Source organism: Musa acuminata, chromosome BXJ3-8 (assembly GCF_036884655.1).
Source record: "Musa acuminata AAA Group cultivar baxijiao chromosome BXJ3-8, Cavendish_Baxijiao_AAA, whole genome shotgun sequence".
Lineage (NCBI taxonomy): Eukaryota > Viridiplantae > Streptophyta > Magnoliopsida > Zingiberales > Musaceae > Musa > Musa acuminata.
The window spans coordinates 7,829,532-7,850,493 of NC_088356.1; the positions used below are offsets into that span (position 1 = coordinate 7,829,532).

The 20,962-nt window shown below is 39.9% G+C and overlaps 3 protein-coding genes and 1 long non-coding RNA gene across 5 annotated transcripts; 3 read left to right on the forward strand and 1 right to left on the reverse strand.

Moving 5' to 3' along the window:
- Positions 1-460: 460 nt before the first annotated feature.
- Positions 461-5,130, reverse strand: LOC135644735 (protein ROLLING AND ERECT LEAF 2-like). Its single transcript, XM_065162602.1, has 4 exons — positions 3,926-5,130; positions 3,622-3,806; positions 1,669-1,892; positions 461-1,504 (listed from the first exon to the last, which is right to left on the reverse strand). Exons 1-4 carry the CDS (start codon positions 5,040-5,042, stop codon positions 712-714), a joined length of 2,319 nt encoding a protein of 772 aa, XP_065018674.1. The 5' UTR covers positions 5,043-5,130; the 3' UTR covers positions 461-711.
- A 2,132-nt stretch (positions 5,131-7,262) lies between these two features.
- LOC108953530 (uncharacterized) lies at positions 7,263-9,400 on the forward strand. Its single transcript, XR_001979304.2, has 2 exons — positions 7,263-7,448; positions 9,245-9,400. It is a non-coding gene; the product is annotated as an uncharacterized LOC108953530 (long non-coding RNA).
- Positions 9,401-10,507: 1,107 nt separating this feature from the next.
- LOC135645732 (ethylene-responsive transcription factor ERF095-like) lies at positions 10,508-11,029 on the forward strand. The gene has a single exon (XM_065164385.1). It carries the CDS (start codon positions 10,508-10,510, stop codon positions 11,027-11,029), a length of 522 nt encoding a protein of 173 aa, XP_065020457.1.
- Positions 11,030-13,023: 1,994 nt separating this feature from the next.
- Positions 13,024-20,439, forward strand: LOC135644356 (ranBP2-type zinc finger protein At1g67325-like). 2 transcript variants are annotated; one of them, XM_065161857.1, is made up of 8 exons: positions 13,024-13,145; positions 13,340-13,385; positions 15,630-15,748; positions 16,529-16,739; positions 17,080-17,147; positions 17,238-17,301; positions 17,735-17,847; positions 20,056-20,439. In XM_065161857.1, exons 1-8 carry the CDS (start codon positions 13,131-13,133, stop codon positions 20,194-20,196), a joined length of 777 nt encoding a protein of 258 aa, XP_065017929.1. In that variant the 5' UTR covers positions 13,024-13,130; the 3' UTR covers positions 20,197-20,439. The 2 variants fall into 2 exon arrangements, with proteins under 2 accessions (XP_065017929.1, XP_065017928.1); XM_065161856.1 differs by having other exon boundaries at positions 13,025-13,145; positions 17,080-17,301.
- Positions 20,440-20,962: the final 523 nt, after the last annotated feature.

Here is a 20,962-nt window from a genome sequence, read left to right on the forward strand (position 1 = left end):
CGGCAGCGGCAGTGATGAGGGTGGTCACACCCCCACACACTGCCGCATGAACTCACGACACCTCTGCCCATTAAGAATCCCTCTCGATGATACGTAGCTTTTTGATGTTTTCTGCAACACCTAATCGATTCGAGTCGCCATCATTGCATCGTTTGGTAGCAGCCTTCTGCCCAACAATCATCTGGTAGAACACCATCAACCTTGTGTATCATACAAGCTCATTGATGTTGCTGGTTGAAGTGGGAAATCTTTAGATTCATGGAACAAATTATCACAATACCACAACTCATTTTGTCGGAAGAAATTAGACAGAATAATCGTGCAATTGAAGCTTGTTTACAGCCAATCCACATGGTTCCATGGAGCATAACACTTCTCTGCCAAAAAGATCAACACAGATACTCCTGTTTCAAACCAGTTCAGTAGGCAATTAGAGAAACCATAGATAAAACACAACAGAGAAGATGAATTGATCTTTATTAAAGCACAGACCAACCAACCAACCAAATTTTGCCGTACAAAGACACCCCCTCCCACATTCCAGAAAGGGAAAAGGATATGTTTCAAAAATGATATATTTACATCAACTTATCCAACCTGACACACCTAAAAGGATGGGAGAGTATATCTTCGTGCTTATAACTATATATTTCCCCTTATGGCTTGATCATATCAATAAGAAAATAGCCGAAAAGTATGAAAGGTATTCTATTAAACAGACACACCTCGACGGCAAACACCTTCCATAGCTTCCACAAACATGGCTGAAAAGCCGGTCAATGCCTGAAACACACCAGGCAGGCCTGTCTGTATGTTGTTAAGGGTCATCGATCGGGTGACCTCAACTGCCTTAGCATGCCTCATCATCTCATCTTCTACCTTTATCCGACAAGCTGTGATCTCTGATTTCTTCTCTGCCAGTGGGTCACGTGTGTCGAATACTTGTCCATCATTGTCACGTCCACCTCCTGGAAGCACCATGCCGACCATCGAGGACTGGTAGTATCTTTTCTCAATTCTTCTTAGTGCTCTAGACTTCTTCTCAAGCTCTTTTGAGTAATCCTCAGCCCGTTTCTTGATCTTCAGTTCCTCTGCCTGCTTTGTGTAGATGACATGGATGACATTCATGAAACTTTTGACAGCCTCGGATGCCACAGTGTTTGGCAGTCGATCTAGAGCTTGCTTCCACTCATCACAGAAGGCTGTGAGTTCAATCACAATGTGTGAAGAATGGTCTTTCTGGGGGGCGTCGCTGCTGATTTGGAGGAGCGTAAGATTAAGCCAGCCGTATAGGGAACGGACATAGTCACGATAGTATTTGATGAGGCGATTGAAGCTTGAATGCCATGCTGAGACAGCAGCTTCAAGATCACGGGTTGCCAGCCGATGCAAGTCAGAGGTTGATTCGCCAGAAGAGGCACGATTCACAAGGCCCCGGACTTGTTGCACAACATGGTTTTGGACATCATGAAACCAATTCATTTGGCTCCACATGTTCAAAAGCCTATAAGATGTTTGAACATTACACTATGGTTTAGACAGTTAAATAGATGCTTTAGTTTAGGTTATAATTGAAGCTAGAAGCAAGTCTTAGCAGTGCCTTCAACAAAATCATGGATGCTCTGAAAGTCAAAAAACTAAGATTTTGATCAGAGGAGAAACACTCACGCATAGCAAATCTGAACAAGTTGTGGTGCAAGTTCATCATCACGGACTTTGGTTATGGCAGAAGATGTGGTTGTGACAGCTTGAGATGTCACTATGATCAGCGATTGCAATTTCTTAATGGAAGCCTTGGTCTTGTCGAGTTTTGCATCCTCCTTTCCACTATATTCCTGGCTCTGCAGTGTCGACAGTTTCTTCTCATGCTCAATCTTTACGCCCTCTCTAGCCTGTACAGTGAAACAACAGAGATAACCATTGATGATAATAAAAGTAACCATCTTGATGACAAAAATTATATAGATAGCACACGCTCAAGGTACTTCTAATTCAGAGACCTTTGAATGGCTTAATCTAAGTCATACACTTGCCACATTACGTGGACCCTTGCCGTAAGCAGATGCTCTGTTCACTTGCAGAGATCAATAAAGGCAATGTGTTTGCGATCCCTAGGTGTTCACCATTAGGATTTTTTTTTCCAGACTTGCTTACAATTTCTTATTTCTACCTCAAATATATCTAATTAAATCACTTGCGCAATAAGGATAAAAGATTGATCGGTCAAATGGAGGAAATTGAATCTGTTTGGACCTAGTTTGCTACCAATACTGAAGGTACATTGATTCATCTGAAAGATTCCTTCTGACCGACCACTGTGTTGAATAACTGAAGAACTGAACAGTAACACACGGTTGTTTGTCACGTTACATGGTACTAGATGATCAAAAGAAAATGCTGAAGGACCACAAATTGCACAACTGTCTCCACGTACGATATCACGTTCATTATGAGCTTGGTACTATGATCGAGAAATAAACATGAGTTTCCCTAAAGTCCAATCTAGTGATCCCATTAGCTTGAATCAAGCCAACACCATCTAGAAATAAACAATAAGATACAATTAACATGACCTTGGTTCTTTGCAAGTGACAGTCCCCTGTTAACTACCATGGGACAAGCACTTCTCTCTTTCTTCCCACCTCTATCAGCATCTTTAAGAATCTACTTGTAGTAGTACTCAATCTTCCTACTGACTGACCAACGTCAGACAATAAATTGGTAACCTGTCAGCTCAAATGCTTCAGAGGGTTACTTCCAAGGCCTCAACCAAATGGTGCCCGTGGCCTATGAGTTTCTACAATCTGAACCGTGCTAATTGTTCAACTATGTTTCATTCGACCAAATGGTGGCAATAGCCTATAGGAGTTTCTAAACAGCACCATAGTTGCTCATGTATCAGTAGTTGACCGGCTTGCTATGAGCCTGCTCCAGGTATAACTATCATCGAGATAGTAACCATCTTTTAAGGAAGTCAGAGAAAAATACAACACTTGTCAGTGGTATCTTTAAACAAAATGAAATAAAATACATGGGAAACAATCGAACCAAAGTGCTAAAATTTACACATATCTGATTAATGATCTCAAGGAACAAATTTGCTTTACTACAACTTGAAAACAGACAAGGATAAAGAGTTTACTGTCACTCTGTAGAGAGTTCATCGTCACCAAGTCAGTATACCCCATAGGGAAAAAGATGAAAGCCCCCACATTTAAGAATCAGACAAAGATCAAGAGTAAAGTGACTACAAATTGTTTCATGTAGCAAGGGCTCCAAAATTTTCCTTTTAAGCACTCGATATTAATATCTCAATCCAAAACGAAAATTTTCATCCAAACTCATTCCAGTATGCATCCATCCATTTCTACGTAAATTTCTAGTGGCAATTCAGATGTATATATAAATTTCTACGATGATTCCATAAGACATTACGGTGACAACAAATAACACCAAAACGAAAATTTTCATCCAAACTCATTCCAGTATGCATCCATCTCTATGTAAATTTCTAGTGGAAATTCAGATGTGTATATAAATTTCTTCGATGATTCCATAAGACATAACGGTGACAACAAATAACAGCAAAAGCAAGCTAAAAAGGTTTCCCCCTAAATATACCTTCACCTCCTCGTAGAGCTTCTTCTCCCAAGCCAAGAGCCGCTCCAAAGTGGATAAATGGCTCTTCCCTCCGCCTGACTCCTCTAAAGCTGCTGTATCCAAGCGGTACCGAATTGCCAATGGCGGCTTCGACGTCCAGCTCGAGGACAGAGCGCTCAGCACACTGTTCGAGTGGTACACCGTCTCTGAAATTTGAATACAACAAAGCTAATAATTAGTTTGAAGCCTTAACCTGACTGCAACGCAGGACGAATCGTAATGGCTGCCATAAGCCCTAACGAAACATGGGCGTTCCTCCACTTACTCTTGAGCTGCCGGAAGCTACCGTCAAACTGGGCCCGGCCAATCTCGAGGAGATCCGAGACGGCGCTGCCGGCATCGGCGGCCTTGATGAAGTACTCCTCGATCGCGGCCGCAATCTCCGCCAGGTTGTGGTGGCGCACCACCATCGGCAGCTCGGCAGCGGCGGCGAAAGACGAGGTAGTCTCCTGGACGCCGGCTTTCCACCTGGCGGACGATGATCCCGCCTCCGACCTCGGCCGCAGCCGCGTCTTCAGCTCCGCCGCCGCAGACGATGCGATCTCGGACGGCGCTGCCTGACTTGGGGCGTATTCTGATCTGGTGGCCGTGCTCTCTGATGTCGATACTGTGTCCCTTTCGTCTTCTCGTCCCTCCTCCCGCTGCGGCTCGCCATCGGATCGGGTGGAAGAGCTGGTGGGGCTGGTACAGTGCTCGCCCCATTCGCGGCAATAGACCTCTTCTCTTCCTCCTCGTCCTTCTTCCGCTGGCGCTACATGCTCCTCTTCCGACTCGTCCACTTCTTCTTCCGGGGGGAGATGGTGCCGGAGACGATTCTTCTCCTCGAGCTCGGTTTTCCTGCGTTCGAAAAACTCGGAATTGGGTGGCGAAGGCGGGCAGCATTTCGTCCAGTCCCAGGCGGAGGAGGACTGGGAAGGGGTGGTGGCGTACGTCGAGTTCCGTGGAGGGAACCCAGGGTGGCCGGCGTCGGACGCGGCGGAGGTAGAGGGCTTGCGGAAGGAGGTGGAGGAGGACACGACGGATGGAGAAGGGGAAGGGGAGAAGTCGTGGTGGCGGCGGGGGCGGCGTCGTGGACGCGGTGCCGGGGGAGATGGAGCGGGAGGGGGCTGGGGCTGGGGCTTGGACGGGGGGAAGGAGGAGGCGGCGGAGGCAGAGAAAGAGGAGCGGAGGAGGATGGGAGGGGTTTGCTCGGAGACGGCGAGGGGCTCGCCGAGGGCGAAGCGGGTGAGGGCGGAGCCGGTGAGGCGGAGGGAGCAGAGGTAATCGGAGTGGGCGGAGGCGAGGTGGTGGCGGGAGTGAACAGCCTCCTTCATGAGGCGGCGCCGCTCCTTGCAGCGGCGCACGCAGTCCTCGTTCTCCAGCCTCGACGCCGTGCACCCCATTTGCTCCCTCACAGTGGCGGCACGTAGAGAGAGAGAGAGAGAGCACGATAAATAGCCAAAAACCACAGATATGCCACTACTTACAACCTTTTTAACGTTTTAGGTCCTCTATAACTGGGCACAACGAGTGAAGAGGATAAGCCGTTCGATTTGCCAATTTCGGTTCAATGGACGGTCGCGATTCGCTATCGATGCTCGACGAAGGAAATAAGGTAACCTGGGCTGTGGGGTCCACGGGTGAGGGGCCCGCAGTATCGCCCAATCGGAACGAGACTCTGTGTCCCTGCTGTCTCGAGCGAGACACAGAAGCCACACCTTACATGGCCTCGTCTGCCGGTGATGGAAAAGCAGGAAGAAGAGACAACGAGCCTCATCTCCGTCGCCGTGTCAAACAGCAGACTGCTATTCAACACCAATGGAAAAGGAGCTCCATGATGAGATTAACCCAGTCATCCTCCACTTGGTTCTTAACCTCAATGTAGAGAAAGGATCTCATCCAACTACAATGTGGATTGGTTTCACTGTCATCGGCTGCTAAATAACACTCAAATTGCAAGGTGAAGGTGTTTCTGCCTCCTGAAAGGTTCAAGTGAAAGTGTTACAGGAGAGAAAGCATGTAATGCATCTGCTTTATGGGGGGAGGGGGGCTGCGCTTTGGAGACGTGATATGGAGGGAGGAGATCAGAAGGCACCAAGAAAGTAGAAGGGGGGCGTGGAAAGGAGAGGAGGGACAAAGTTGCCGATCCTCCTTTAGCTTGGACCAACCACCCATGTGCACGGTGCCTTCTTTTCCACCTTCTCGTCTTCCCTTCTCTTGGCCTCTTCTTCCCTTCCTCTCCTTTTTCCTCTCTTTCCTCCTCCCTCATCTGCATGGTGGATCCTATGGAAACTGTTGACCTTTATGACTCATGTCCACTCCGGTGGGAGCACTTGCAAACGTCGAAGAATAAAGCTGCTGTGCTAGTGGGGAATAGGGTTCTCCTTCCCACACATCGTTAGATATGTATATTTATTGAAGCACTGCTGTCCATTGTGTGTTCATCCCCCTGACACCAATATATATATACATAGATTTATCATGAAACGAAGGACCACTATGTTTGCTGGTTTCAAGCTGAAGCCAAATGCTTCCTTTTGCTCTCTTGCTTGCTGATGATAATTCTTCATTGCCATTACACTCCAAAAAGCGTCCTCGATCACTGTTCCAACTCCAGGTTGGGATCTAAATTACTAACACTCCTATAGCTCCTCACATGCAGAACAGTTTCGATATCCCTTCCATTCAGCAATTGTTAATCAATCTCCAGGGTTTTGGGGATGTGATCTTAGCATTTGTGAATACTTCCAACTTCAAATAACTATGAGAAAGTGAGGGATCGCGGATGACTGTCTGAAACACTTTCAGTGTTTTTAAGAAGGAGAAGTGAATGGCAACAACGGGAATTGGAGACGCTATACAAACTTCTCCCTTTTCATAGCGTATGTTCATCTTAAGTTGAGAGGAAAGTATTTATCTTCCAAGAATACTTCATTCATCTTCATATTATCTTTCAAATTAGATCAATCATAAAATCATGATAATTGACTTAAACATTACATCGAAAATATATCCGATCTTGATCTTTATGTAAATCGATAAATTGAACCTAATTGTCGTAACACAATAATTTTTTGTTTTAGGATTTTTAGTATTTCTTTCATAAATTATAAAACATGAGGAATTAATATGCAATCAAGATATGTGTAACACCCCTGATTAGTCCTATATCGAAAGTGGACAATATTAAGATTGACTTGGTCCGATGAGTGTATTATTATCAACTTCAGCTTAAGCATTTTAATCAATGATTTAGACCAAACAAAGTTGATAAGCTAGTTAGCCTATCAGGCTCGGGTTATGATAATATATTTTAAATACATCTTACTTTCCAGTTAAATGTATTATAAATATGAAAAAAAAATATTTAAATTATCTTATAATTATGATGTGTGACGAAATCAGAGTATTCCAATACAGAATAATACGAATGTGTTGCAGAGATCCACGTAAATATTTATGGTTTAGATATTTAATTTGATGTTTTTAATATCCTATGGATTTATATTGTGTTCATGCAGGAAAATTGTTATGGGCAATTCAGAGATATGCTTGGAATGGGATTAATATGATTCGTCCTTTAACGATCGCCAATGAATAGGCTCAACGAGCGAGTTTGAGTTGGACTCACGTTTGGCTCAAACCCGTTAAGGTCGGCTCACACTATAAAAGCCCTATCGCTCTCCGATGTCCAGAGAGCAACGAAGAGGAGCGAGAGGTCCTATGCAGCGGACCTTGCAACCCCTGCCGGATGGCGTCGAGTTTCGGAGAAAGTGTAGCCTCGCCGACCTTCCTATTTTCTCACCCAGGTTCGACGCAATCATTCTCTTATATTCTTGTCCTGATGCGATCGTTGCATTACATACCTAATCTTCATTAAATTGCTTTTGAGGAGTCGTTTCTTGTCGAAGAGGTAGCGATTGGGTTGACTAACATGGTTATCGGGATATCTTGTTGTTTTAGTTCTTGGAGATTTCCGTCTTCATCTATACCCCTACTAATGCAGCTTGTTTATCAACCCAAAAAATATCAATTTTGCGTGACATTCAAATATTAGGTCAATCTTGTTACTCATTTTCTGGTTTGGTGCTTGCATCGTCATATTAATGATAATAGATCTAATTCTACAATTGTTTTCAATGTCAGTTTGATGAAGAATGCTGATCTGATAACGAACAAAAAAAAAAAACCCTTATTTTCAGCAGGACATGCAGGAAAAATTTTGGCCTATTGAAATTGAAGCTCATATGGGTGCATGATCTAGGCAAATTGCAACCTAGGTTATTTTATTAGGTCGACTTCATTATCTTTTGGTTATTCGGTCGGATGGCGTCGAGTTTTGAAGAAAGCGTAGTCTCGTCGGCCTTCCTATTTTCTCACCCAGGTTTGATGCAATCGTTCTCTTATATTTTTGTCCTGGTGCGATCGTTGCATTCCATACCTAATCTTCATTAAATTCTATACCTAATTTTCATATGTAAAATATTAAATGATAGTTAGAACTGATGGGTTATTGCGTTAGTGTAATCTTGAAGACAGGTCTAGACTCTCCATTTGCCACGATGGATCTCAATTTTTTTATTTCTGCCCTCTAGATTACAAGTGCTTTACACAGGACAGCCAACACTTTATTATCTTTTTGTTAATTGATCGGATCTTAGAAATTATCATTTAATATTTTACATATGAAAATTCAGTTATTATTATAGGTATTTATTGGTTTAGAGGCTCATTTTGAAAACTAGTCAATCTTAGTGGTTGGATCAAACTAGATTTATTAGTCACTTAATGAATCAGACTCGGATCGTGACATTTGGTATCAGAACCGACTTAGTATTTAGGCATGGTGAGGGAGCTCGAGTTGGAAAGAACTTATAAGTGTCTCATGAGTGTATTATAATAATTTTAATTGAAGTATTTTGGTTAGTGATTGGATCAAACGAGAGTTATTGATTAGTTAACGCATCAGAGTCGGATTGTGACAAGACATAGGAGTCTAACATACCAGGGTGGACCTTCAGATTGAATCATTTGGAGCATTAGATCCACTTAGAGCTGCTGCATGAGAAAGGATTTTATGATGAAGATTTAGAAACATGAACTAGTGAAGGATGCTTGGTAACTCTTATTTAACATATGTTTCGTGCCGTATACAATGGTCTTTCCTTGAAAATAAAGGTATGGGATTCTTGATGTCAGCATAGTGGTATATGGAACACAAAGTTATTACTGATGATTACATAGTCAGCATATTTAGTGCTTATTATTTGAGTTTGCTCATAGTCCACCTGACCATTATCTATACTTTCAATTCTTTTGTCTGATGCTAGCTACTGAAAGTTTTGTCTAGCCAATGTCTGACCAGAATTGTGATAGTGGTAGCTGAAAACAATTCTAGCAAAAGGAGAAGTTGCAATTTGAGATAGTCACTGTTAATGTTTCTAATAAAACATGTAAAATTTCAAGATATAGGTGACATGCAATAAACATATGCCTAAATACAAGCCCAACCATTGAAATAAGAGGATTCTTGTCTGACTTGAGTTTCATTTTCGAACCATACAAGTTTTGAGATGCATTCTACTGACATATTCTACCGATGCAGGCCACACTTTACCTTGCCTCAAATACCATGGACCGAGTATCCTTCTCCTGGTTCTCAGATCACGCTGAATCAACAGTCATCTTCCTTCCAAGATGATGCTTCCTAGCTCTTAATCTGAGGTGTTTGATGTGTTTGTAAAGGTATGTGATAATGGTGTGTGAATCAATGAGCCGAGAAAAATTTGATATCTCTGCTGTCGATTCGGTTTTGGTAGTTGGAAATCTAAATGCTAGTTAGTAAAGTCAAAGAAGCTTGAGATAACATCATAAATCAAGAAAATGTCACTGTTATGATGCAACTTTCTCTTTTATTTTTCTTGTGTGCCGGATGTGGTTTTAATTGATACAGCACATCGGTATCTGCAGTGACATCGCATAACAAATTTCATTTGGTCACTTGAGATTTATATTGATGTATGCATCTGGTAACAGTGTGTGATTTGTGTATTTTTATCTGAAATCTCATTGCAAATCTGCTGTTCAATAAACATTTTATTTGCTTCTCGAATATAAAAAGAAAACAGACCCTACTCAATGTTAGATTTTCATATAGATTGGACCATTTTCTAGTAGCTTAAAAGTTAAAACTTTTAGAATTACGAAATCACTCAATTTAAAATATTTATAGTAGTATCAAAGCAAATTTTATGTTCCTTACTTTATTCTATGTTTAATCAATATTTATGCAATGTTCCTTTTCACTTTTTAGCTTGGGTTCATTTGAGAACTTAACATGTAATAGTTTAAGATTAGCTGATAAGATTGTGAAGCCTGTGGATCATCGTCAGCCGCACACTAAGCCCGCAGGCAATTGTGATCACTTCGATGGGATGAGTGCATGCACCGTCACCGGCCTCATCACTTCCCTACCGTTCTCCATGTTCACTCACCGAGCCAATTTACGGTTTATGTCATTATAAATCCACATCATTCTCGTCGAGTGGCAAGTCGGCTGTGGAGTCCCGACAGTGCGCTTCTAGATGTGAAGCTACGACCTACGTAACGCCCACGGCCATTGACGACGACTTGGGTCACAACGAATGATGACCATCACCCACGGAGCAGTCGAGTCGTGGCACGAGCTCGGATGCATAGAAATGGGTGGCAATAATAAATGGGTGACCAGCACAGCTGCCTCTCTAATGGGATGCCGGTGTCAACATAGGACGACTAGCTCAAGTTGGCATGGTGGCGAGGAAAAGGGCATTGCCGTGTATCGCTTCCGCTAGTATAAAGCCTGTGTCGCCCTACCTATTTCCAAGTCATGGAGCACCATCTCGCCGTCGACGACTTCATCCATCACCACCTCCTCGTCGGCGACTTTGACCCCCTCCTCCTCCTCATCGACCGGTCCCCACCGCCCATCCCTCCTCCTTACCACGACGCCCCCCTATACCCGACCACGACCGACGCCGCCCCGCCGTCGGGTCCGGACATCGGACAGCCACCCGAGGGCGGGAGGCAACCGCTGCCGTCCTCGGATGATCTGTCCGTCGGCAGGCGGTACCGTGGCGTCCGGCAGCGGCGCTGGGGGAAGTTCACAGCGGAGATCCGGGACCCCTGCCGCCGGGGGGCCCGGATCTGGCTCGGGACGTTCGACTCCGCCGTCGAGGCGGCGAGGGCGTACGATCAAGCCGCCTTCCGGATGCGCGGTCGCAGGGCGATCCTCAACTTCCCCAATGACGTCGGGAGATCCCAGCACCGTTTCCCGCTGGTGGCGGACGATGCCATCAGCCGCGGCGGCGGCGGCGGAGGAGGAGGAGATGGCGCAGGTCGTCATCCGTAGGCCGTAACTGCACGCTACAAGAAGCTAGACTGTCACTATAGACTTCATGTAGAAGACTTTGTTACTTGTTGACGGGTTGAGTGGGAACAAGGGCATTATGGGTATTGTAGGACATTCCTCTGTTATATCTCAACTAATACTCTATATAGCTGTGTTTGATTTCTTTTCCTTTTGTCTTTGTGAGAATATTTGATGGAAATATCAACATGGTTGTAAGGTAAAGTTTAATCAAACTTTTAAATAGTTGGAATATTTGGTGTTCTTTTCTTTATTTTTTTTAATAAGTTGTTTCATTAAAAAAATGAAAAAAAAATTGATGGTTGATTTTTTTTTTCTTTTTTCCCTCAAGTAATTGCTTCTTTGAAAGTTGAGAATTGAGACTATATTTGCACCTCTAACTCGCAATCTTTAGCTTCAAGTTTTTCTATGGAGATTGAGATGGTATAAAACCAGTATAACAAAGCAAAAAAATGTTGTTCTTCATAAGAGAAATAAGTCCACTAATTCTTTTGACATTGGTATATTAGTCAACCCTGTGCACTTGTTTATGTATAGAAAACTTGGTTGACTGACCTTAGATTGGGTCTCGATGGGGTCGTGAATAGTCCAATGTGGGTGAAACATTGACAATAGTGCGATGCTCGAGTCGGCAAGACGATTCCACATCTTATTACACATTAATTAAAACAATATAAAATAAAAGAGAATACTGTAAGATGTAGAAGGGTGTCTCAAGTGCCTTAATCAATAAAGGGTGCATAGTTGGTGAGGAATTGGTTGAGGTAGAATTGACCCAATTAATTGTGTTGCAGTTCTCACTTTGATTTGACTTTTAAAATCCCCATCAAAGTCGACTGTCATCACCCCTCCCGTTCAAACATACCTTAGACCAAATCCCCCAAATATGAATGGTCACAAATAAGATACTCAATAGCTTACTAAAATACGAGCTCTAATTTGACTCGTATACCAATTTTCTTACCTGAATATATTTCATATCGGAGTATATCGAAAAAAAGTCACACGAGTATCTCTTAAAATAGTAAATACAAGAATATCAACGATTGTACAAATCTATGTATGTTATGTTTTTTTCTTATCACATGATACTAATGAAAGAAATACATATGTTTTTTTCTTATCACACGATATTAATGAAAGAAATACATATATCTATATTTACACGAATGATATCTAACCGATATCATATACACATAAATATGGAGCATAGTGAAAGTGACATAAAATTTAATTTAAATATATTAAATTGATATAGGTATATCCCTCCCTCACACCCTACTATGGAAATAATTATTTTTAAATATTATAAATTTAAATTTAATTATTCCAACCATTGTTAGTAGGGGCTAACTGGAGTGTTTCTAAGGGGTTCTTTACTTATCTATTCATTTAAAATTTTTAGAACTTTATAGATCCCATTAATTGTTTAAATATTTTCATGTATGATTTTTAATTATCATTTACTCCAAAAAAAATCACATTAAGTTTAATTAAAAAATTATCTATGTTGAGATATCTGGGTTATTTAGTGTGTTGCTAAATAAATGATAGGTCTCAGTATCAGCTGTTGAATGAAATAAAAATAATTTTTATTTTTTGTGAAAAATAAGAAAATAAAATTTCAAATACCAAAAATATTTTTAATACAACAATTGAAAAAAAAATTAATTTAAGGATGCAGGTATAAAATTACTAATAAGCAAATAATATCTTGAATGATAGTAATATCATTTGTAATCAACTCAAATTTAGAGGGATAAATATGAGAACAATTACATTTAAGTTTGTAATTGATGCTAACACGGAGGATATGCATTGCAAAATTAATATTTAGAAGGATGAGTTTGCATTAACAAAATCGTAAAGGCGCGGTAGAGGAAAATAATAATATAGGAGTAAATACGCTATTTCGAAGCTCTACAAGGATATATATGTAAAAGGGTCCCTATAAATCCAACACTGGAACGATGCACACCCAACAGGAGGAGCGTTTAGGTCCGATACGAGTTCCGCCGTCACCGAGTCGCCGCCCCTCCCTAAAGCGCCGAGCTATCCTTCCCATCGGTACCCCGTCCGCCTCATGGCTTCCGCCAAGGTGAGCCTCTCTTTCTCCTCCCTCTTTGCGTCACTTCTTCTCGCTATCTGTCAGTCGCTTGTTTCCCCTCGAATCCCTCACCCCGCAAATTAGGGCTTCGGTTTCCTCCTCCGGTCGCTTCCAATTTCTGGTTCTTGGAACTTACCTCGTTTTCAGTGAGATATTTAACATTTTTTTGTTTTTAATATTCTAAGGTGGATGATCGTGGCTCATTCGGATCCAAAAGGTCACGCAGTGAAGGTATGATCTTAATCTGTGCAGATGACTCCGATAGGTTATTTGATCGTTTCTTATTTTTTTTGCCATGATTTTCCGTATCTCACAGTTTATTGGCTAAACTTTTGATTTGGCTTGGATTTAGATGCCGAACTGAAGTGAAGGATTTTGGTTCACTTAATGCATTGTTCTTTTAAATGAATTGGTCGTGCTGGATGAATCATCATAACCATCTATTATCATGCTTGTAATTGTACTTAGCTAGGTAAAAATTCTGTTTTGTGAAGCCACAATATTTTGAAATGGAGAGCCTCTCAATAGTTAGGTCAGTTCAAGTCTTGTTGTAAGAGGGAAACAAAGGCAAATTGGAAAGGACATGACATTTCCTATGAAAGCTGCGTGAAAAAAGAAACCATACCAGTGACATATTTGACTTTGCTATTGAACCTTTGACGGCCTTTCTCCTTTGTTTCCTTTAGGATGCAGTAAAAAAGAACAAAAGGTGGAAAAAGCATGGTAAAAGCATATTAGGATCTGTCAAACTTGCTTGGCCAAGTTATGATTTGGGCAAAACAAATCAATTGTGGGACCTGATTTTCCTTAATCTATTGTATACATTTTTTGGTTATTGCATTAGCTTTGGCCTTATTGTCACGCACTTAGCTGGTTTTGCCTAAGTCGTACGGCACACTTGCGTGTTCGTCCGTAAAGGTCAGTCTTTCCGAAACCTCCTATGGTACCTTAGGACCTACAAAAGAGAAAACAGATTAGAGAAAGCGTTTTACTCGGGATCCACAAGCAATCTTTTCAGTAAATACTTCATAGCCAATACAAATTATCAACAGACTTTACAAGCTCTGAATGGTCCACTACAGATAGATATCTCCCACAAGTATCCACATGACACAATCTTTATTTACAAGTCTAGAACGACCACCAAACCCAAAGAAAATGGGGTTGCTAAGTCTACTGCCAGTCCTTTACATGTTGTGCAAAGCATGAACAAACCAAAAGACACGGACATACATAAATATTACGTCGAACATCCCGTTTATAATTTTGTCTGTGACAGTATGTTAGCTGCCTGCAAGAGTGTCTTGCACCCTCATCCCTTATAACCATATAAAATTGGCCCATGCATTACATGGTGCCTGTGTCTGTGCTATTTAGAACGGTGCCCTCAACTTTCCAAGACAAATGCCTGTTCTCAGATAAGATACTGACTGGAACCTCATAAGACTTGGCACATGATATATGTTTTTGTTTTATCATTCATGACCAACCTAAGTTCTTTTTGACCTCTCTGCAGAGGTCAACCAAATGGTGCCATGATGAAAAGGGTAATCAAATCGACTGACATCAAATTCTTGATTCAACCTAGACACCAAAATTAAACCTACCTATAGCAGCACTTCCAAATATTCATTAATACTATATGTAAGAACAAGAAAATCGTTGACAGATCTCAACATGGCAAGTTAAGAAAACATGTCAGTTATATACTGAATACACCAAGGTGCATGAGACAAATAGTTTAAACTACTCAACGGAAGAAGAACACTTTGCACAACACCTTGTATGGAAACTTTAAAAGGTACCAAATTGTTTGAATATTCAGTAGTCAAGTTAATTTTCTCACATCACACACCAGGGGACACACTTTGCTGACATCGAACAAGAGTGTAACATCTATGCATTCAGCGGACCAAAATAGTATTCACGTTCTGCAGATCACCAGTGGAAATGCATTGCAACAGGTGGTGTTGGACGTTTTATATTGTGAATTATTGGTCTTGTTCAATAGTAAAATAGTAATTATATACCATGACCCATGTTGGGTTAGTGCTTGCAGTATGCAATTCATCATGAATGCTCCATGACTATGGGCTTACGTTACGCCATGTGTGATTTGAGAGAGGTCTTCTTGATGGATTAAATAAACTTTTTCTCCCTAGCACTCATCTATTCTCTTACATTAATTTCTCATTTGTAAAAGGTCTTATTCTTACCTTATCTAAGCTGGACACCTCCAATGGCCTATCATCAGCTATTTCCTGAGCAAATTATTTTGTGAGCAAATTAGTTCTCTTCCAACAGCCTTTTTATCATCATATCCTTTTAGAGAGTGAGAGTGTGTGTGTTTTCTTCTTAGAAGGAGAAGATCACAGAGGGATTGGCCATTGTATGAATGTTTTAGTTTTTTGTTTCTGTATATAGCTAGTGTTCCAAACAACACAACTAAGTCGATACTGTTATGCTGGTTTTCAGGTTCTCGGAGTGATGGAGATTGGACCTGTCCGCAATGTGGTAATGTGAACTTCAGTTTTAGAACAGTGTGCAATCGTGGAAGATGTGGTGCTCCTCGACCATCAGCCAGCCCAAATTCTGTTAGTTTCTCTTAGCACTATTCTTTCCATATGTATCATCAAACCACCTTATTTTCTTGTAGTTGTAAGCGTTTAATTGTCAGGGGGTGTGTTGGTAGTATGCTGGCACGTAGACACTGGAACGGATCAACATAGGTTTGGTTATTATGGATCATGACCTCAAATTATGGTCAGATATGTTAAGTAACTTAAGCATGTACACGTTAGAAGATAGGCTTCGATCCTGTAAAATTGCTGCTGATTTTTTGGGCATGTTACACATTGTTCTTTGGCTCATTACCAAATTCATCTATATATAATTATGTGATCAGAAGTTGATTACCATTTAAGGGTGTCTTTGTGGTAACAATGTTTTTTGTCATTACTCTACAAAAGAGATAAGAGGAGCCAGCCAAATTTATGCACCGCTAAATTTATGGTTATTACCAATATTACCAACAATTAAGTAACAAGGTGAAAGCAATTGTATTTTGTAAATTAAAAATGATAAATAAAAATCATCAATTTGTTGCTATATTTGCTGCAAATATTTGAAAGGTAAAAGCTTCCAAATAACTGGATTGTGCACTTGGATGTGTGATAAGGTTATAAGGTCTTGTTCTTTATCCTATTTAATGACACCAACTTTCAGTTGATCAGTATAGAATAATTTCATGGGAAATAAGTTTGGTAGGAATCGTTCCCCAATTTCAACTATACATATCTGCCATTTCTCTTTTCATGTGAATGTTGTTATACCCATTCGGCCATTCCAAAATTTTCCTTTTATTGCTTTACCAGAGAATAGGGCTGACACCTGTCCCTGGTGCTTTTGATCGTCCTTTACCTGGTTACTATGGTGGAGTTGGTGTTCCACCACATATGCCCCTTGGATTATCTGGTGGCTACGGTGCTCCACTTCCACTATCTGGGATGCGCTATGACTATGGTCCACTTAGCAGTCCAGGATATGGTCCCTTATCTGCATATGGTCCACCAGGACCAATAGGAGGTTCTCTCTCTCTCTCTCTCTCTCTCTCTCTCTTTTTGTATATACATTGTGTATTAATGTGAACATGTATTAATGAGCGTATGTTTGTATTAGCATATCTAAAATATGCTGTCACATATATTTTCATATGTGGCTACGGTTCATTATGTGCATGCATGCCTGTATGCTTGCAGTGTTTGCGTGTCCATTCTGAATAACTGGTTAAACTATTGGGTCATGTTCTGGTCACCATGACTCTGAATCTTTCTGAACTTGATGTGTGGTTAATGTTCCCATGTTTTGGCTGAAACTTTTGTTTTGTGCCCATGTTTTTTCCTATTAACTTTTGTGGTTGTTGCAGGCTATGGTTATGGTCCTGGTCCTACCATGGACAGGTATGGCTATGGTTATCGAGGATCTCCAATGCCGGTATGCAATTTGTTATATAAACTTTATTTCATGTTATGGATACTTCATCTGATGTTTTATTTTTGTCTTATTATATGCTTGGATTCTAAGGTTCTGGGTCCATGGTCTGGGGAAGAACTTCCTGATAATAGTGCTTCACGTAAACGTCGTGGTGGTAAGTTTCTTAGTTTCTTATTGATTTGCTGATAGTGGAAATCTTCTCTAGCATTGTGAAACTATATCGTGTTTAGCATTGAACATGAATAGCAGAAACACATGCAACATGAGAACGGATGTGACTGGCATCTTGCCCAAGTATAGCATCATCTTTGCTTAAAAGGGCAGTTTAGTCTAAAGGAAAATCTTTTATGATGGTTTATATACACATAAATTGCCAAATACATACTTGTCATGTGTTTCTGTTTTAGTTCATCTTGCTAAATTTCTATGATTTTGTCATTATATACATGCAGTTTATGGCTATCATTCCATTTTATATCCTATGTTAATTATTTGCATTAATAGTCTTTTATGGTCTTCATCATGCTAATAATGAATTCTTTAATCTTGTAAAACAATTGTAATTCATCTAACTACAACTTTTTCAGGTCCTGATGGGTCATTTGAGGGTGATTGGAAATGCCCTAAATGTGGCAATATTAATTTTGCCTTTAGAACAACTTGCAATATGAAGAAATGTGGAGCTCCCAGGCCTGCTTCTGTAAGTTATCTAACTAGCTATTTTATTTATCTTCATTTGCAAATCTGATGTAACGGGTAAAAAGGCTATTCATCTACAGGTATGCCATATGGTACTCATACAATAACGCAGATTTATTGGTGATTCAGTAAATCTGGTTATGTACAAGTGCCTCATAGATGTTTGCACAATGCCATATGGTACTCATACATTAACCCAGATTTATTGGTGACCAGATTTATTGGTGATTCAGAAAATCTGGTTATGTACAAGTGTCTCTTAGATTTTTGCACAATACTTTGGTGAACTACTGCATGCATTGCATACTTGCTCATGATTGACATGAACACTGGTTATTTCCCTTGAAAACTTATTTCATGAGTTCCATCTCCCATCTGATAAGAAAATAATTATTTGCATAACTTTTGTGATTCATTGTTCATGAGTAATTGGTCTTTTCTCAAAGAATTGGCATGAGGAATCTTTTCCATACATATTTAGGACAAAGTATGCATAAAACATCAGATTCAGTCATATTATTTAAATCATGCAACATATAGAAGATGAGCTCATGAAGAGCAAAAACCAAAAATATATTTTTGGTGAATTGTGAAAATTTGATACGTGCACATGCATGCATTTATTAACAAAATAAATCATAGATCTTAATGTTAGGTGAAAACATGTTTACATATTGAGATTTTGGAAATCCTCAATTGTATCCTGAAAACCAACTGACTCAATCCAACAAAACCCTTGTCCAAAGTGGTATGCAACAAAACATTTGTAATGAAAAAGAATTTAAAGATTGTGAGTCCTAAACTGACTTTGCAACAAAACATTTAAAGATGTCAATACGTCTTCAAACGATGAAAAAGATTGGTAGAAGATAATAAATATGCTATAATGATTGTGAGTCCTAAACTGACTTTGTATATGACACCAAAAGGAGCTGGTGAGGTTCTGACCATTAGAAATTGCAGAAACCATGTAAATTTGCTCAAACCCAAGTAGAGGAAAATAGCAACCGATTTGAAGGTCTTTAAAGTCATAGAAAAATATTTGTCTATTGTAATAGGTTTTTTGTTGCCAGTAGCCCATAAATAAAGGAGTCTGTGAGTCACAAAGGTATGGTTGAACTATCCTTTTCATTGTCTTTGATATCATTGCAATTCCCAGCATTTGGTTATTTTATTTTGGAGGCCCTTCTCTTTTTTTAACACACAAACTCTAGTTAGGATGGGGTTGTACATAACATGACACCTTTAGTTTTATATGTGTCCTCTTTATCCTTACGAAAAAAAAAGGCTTTATATGTTTGCTTGCTGAAATTATTATTCAGCTCTCGTTGCTCAATTCTTTGTCCTCCAGAGCATCACATATCATCTATTTGAGGCACATGTCAATCCCTGCTGACACAATACAGGTGGACCACCAAAGCTCCTTCGCCATGAAATGTAAAATCTCGAATTTAGGCTCTCCTAAGTTTTTTCACTGAACTGCTAAAAAATTGGTGAGTACCTCGGAAGTTATTTTCATAGGCCGAGTACCTTGAGGGTTATACATGCCACAAAACTTAAATACTATATTAAACAGTGATACTTTACATATACCACAAAGTATTCACACGCGTGTATATATATATATATATATATATATATATATATATATATATATATATATATATATATATATATATATATATATATATAAGGCATTGATGCTTTTTGAATCTAGTTTAATTGGTACATTTATGAGTGGATACATCTTACAGGTTGCCATATTTTATTGTTCAAAATCTATTGCCTACTATTTGTGTCTCTATTGCATACATTATGATTGGTAGGCTCTTTGTTTTACAAGATAGTTTGATCCTAATTCTTAAGGTCACACCACATACCCTTTAATTACTCCATAAAATTAAACCATTTTGAATTCCTTGAAGGATCATGAGTTGTCATTTACTAGAAGGCTAGTAGTCAGACTGGATGAGTTGACAACTAAGCCAGTCGACACCAGTGTCAATCCTGGATTTGAAGATAAACATTCTGAGTAACTCTTATCTTACCTGATTTTGTCAGATGAAGAGTTTGTAGGTGGGGTAGAGAGGAATCTGATGATCTGCAGACCGTCTCAGTCAATACATTTGTTAACTGAAAATATTTATATTTCATTATTCTCCATGAATATAATAACTTGATTTGATATCTTTATCCTTTGTCCTGTTAGGCTTCCAATCGTGTCGACAAGGATGTGCCAGACGCTCCAGAAGGCAGCTGGACCTGCCCCAAGTGCAACAACCTCAACTACCCCTTCCGCAATGTCTGCAATCGGAAAGGATGCGGAAGCGAGAAGCCTTCTACAAGCTGATGTTCAATTTTGGCTACTGCTGCGGTTCAAAGTGATGTATTGCAACCTCTTCATATAATTATCATGTCAGCACTTTGGATAGGCAAACATACAATCCATAGTTTAGCATGGGACTGATTTATCCTTCCTTGTATTATTAGTTTGTTGCCGTAGTTTGTAGGCTTTGCCGAGCATCGTGACTGACGGGAGTAATCTCATGTAGTCATCAGATTTTTATTCAAATTGCATCTTTTGCATCTGTAACGATGGTTCCAATGTTAATTTTTTGATTGTTTTCTTTTGTGATTCATAAAAATTGGACAACAATTTGAGAGGAGATTATTTTTCTTAAAATATGGGCAAATAAATTTAATAATAATGGTTATTCTATTTGGAATGTGATGATAGGAGGTGTAAGTGTAAGGGTATGAATACTCGTGTGGCCTCGTCTCTAATGGGACAAGGATGAGGGGAATAAACGAGGATTATCTTTTATTATTATGTGGATATGGAACATTGACGGGTAGATTACTTTTTATTTTGTCTTGGACTCATCCCCTTTTTATCATATTAATATGCGGGTCTAGACGTTGGCTTAAAATGTTCGACCCATCTGATTCAAATGTTGTGCTTTGTGTTGATTGCAAGCCAATTATGAGCTATTTGATTCGATTCAATCAGATAAAATAATATTAATATTTAATAGTAATATCCTCGTTTGTGCTGATTGTTATTATTTATAAATTTTGATATTATTAATTAGTTTTGAGAATAATTTTATTTTTTA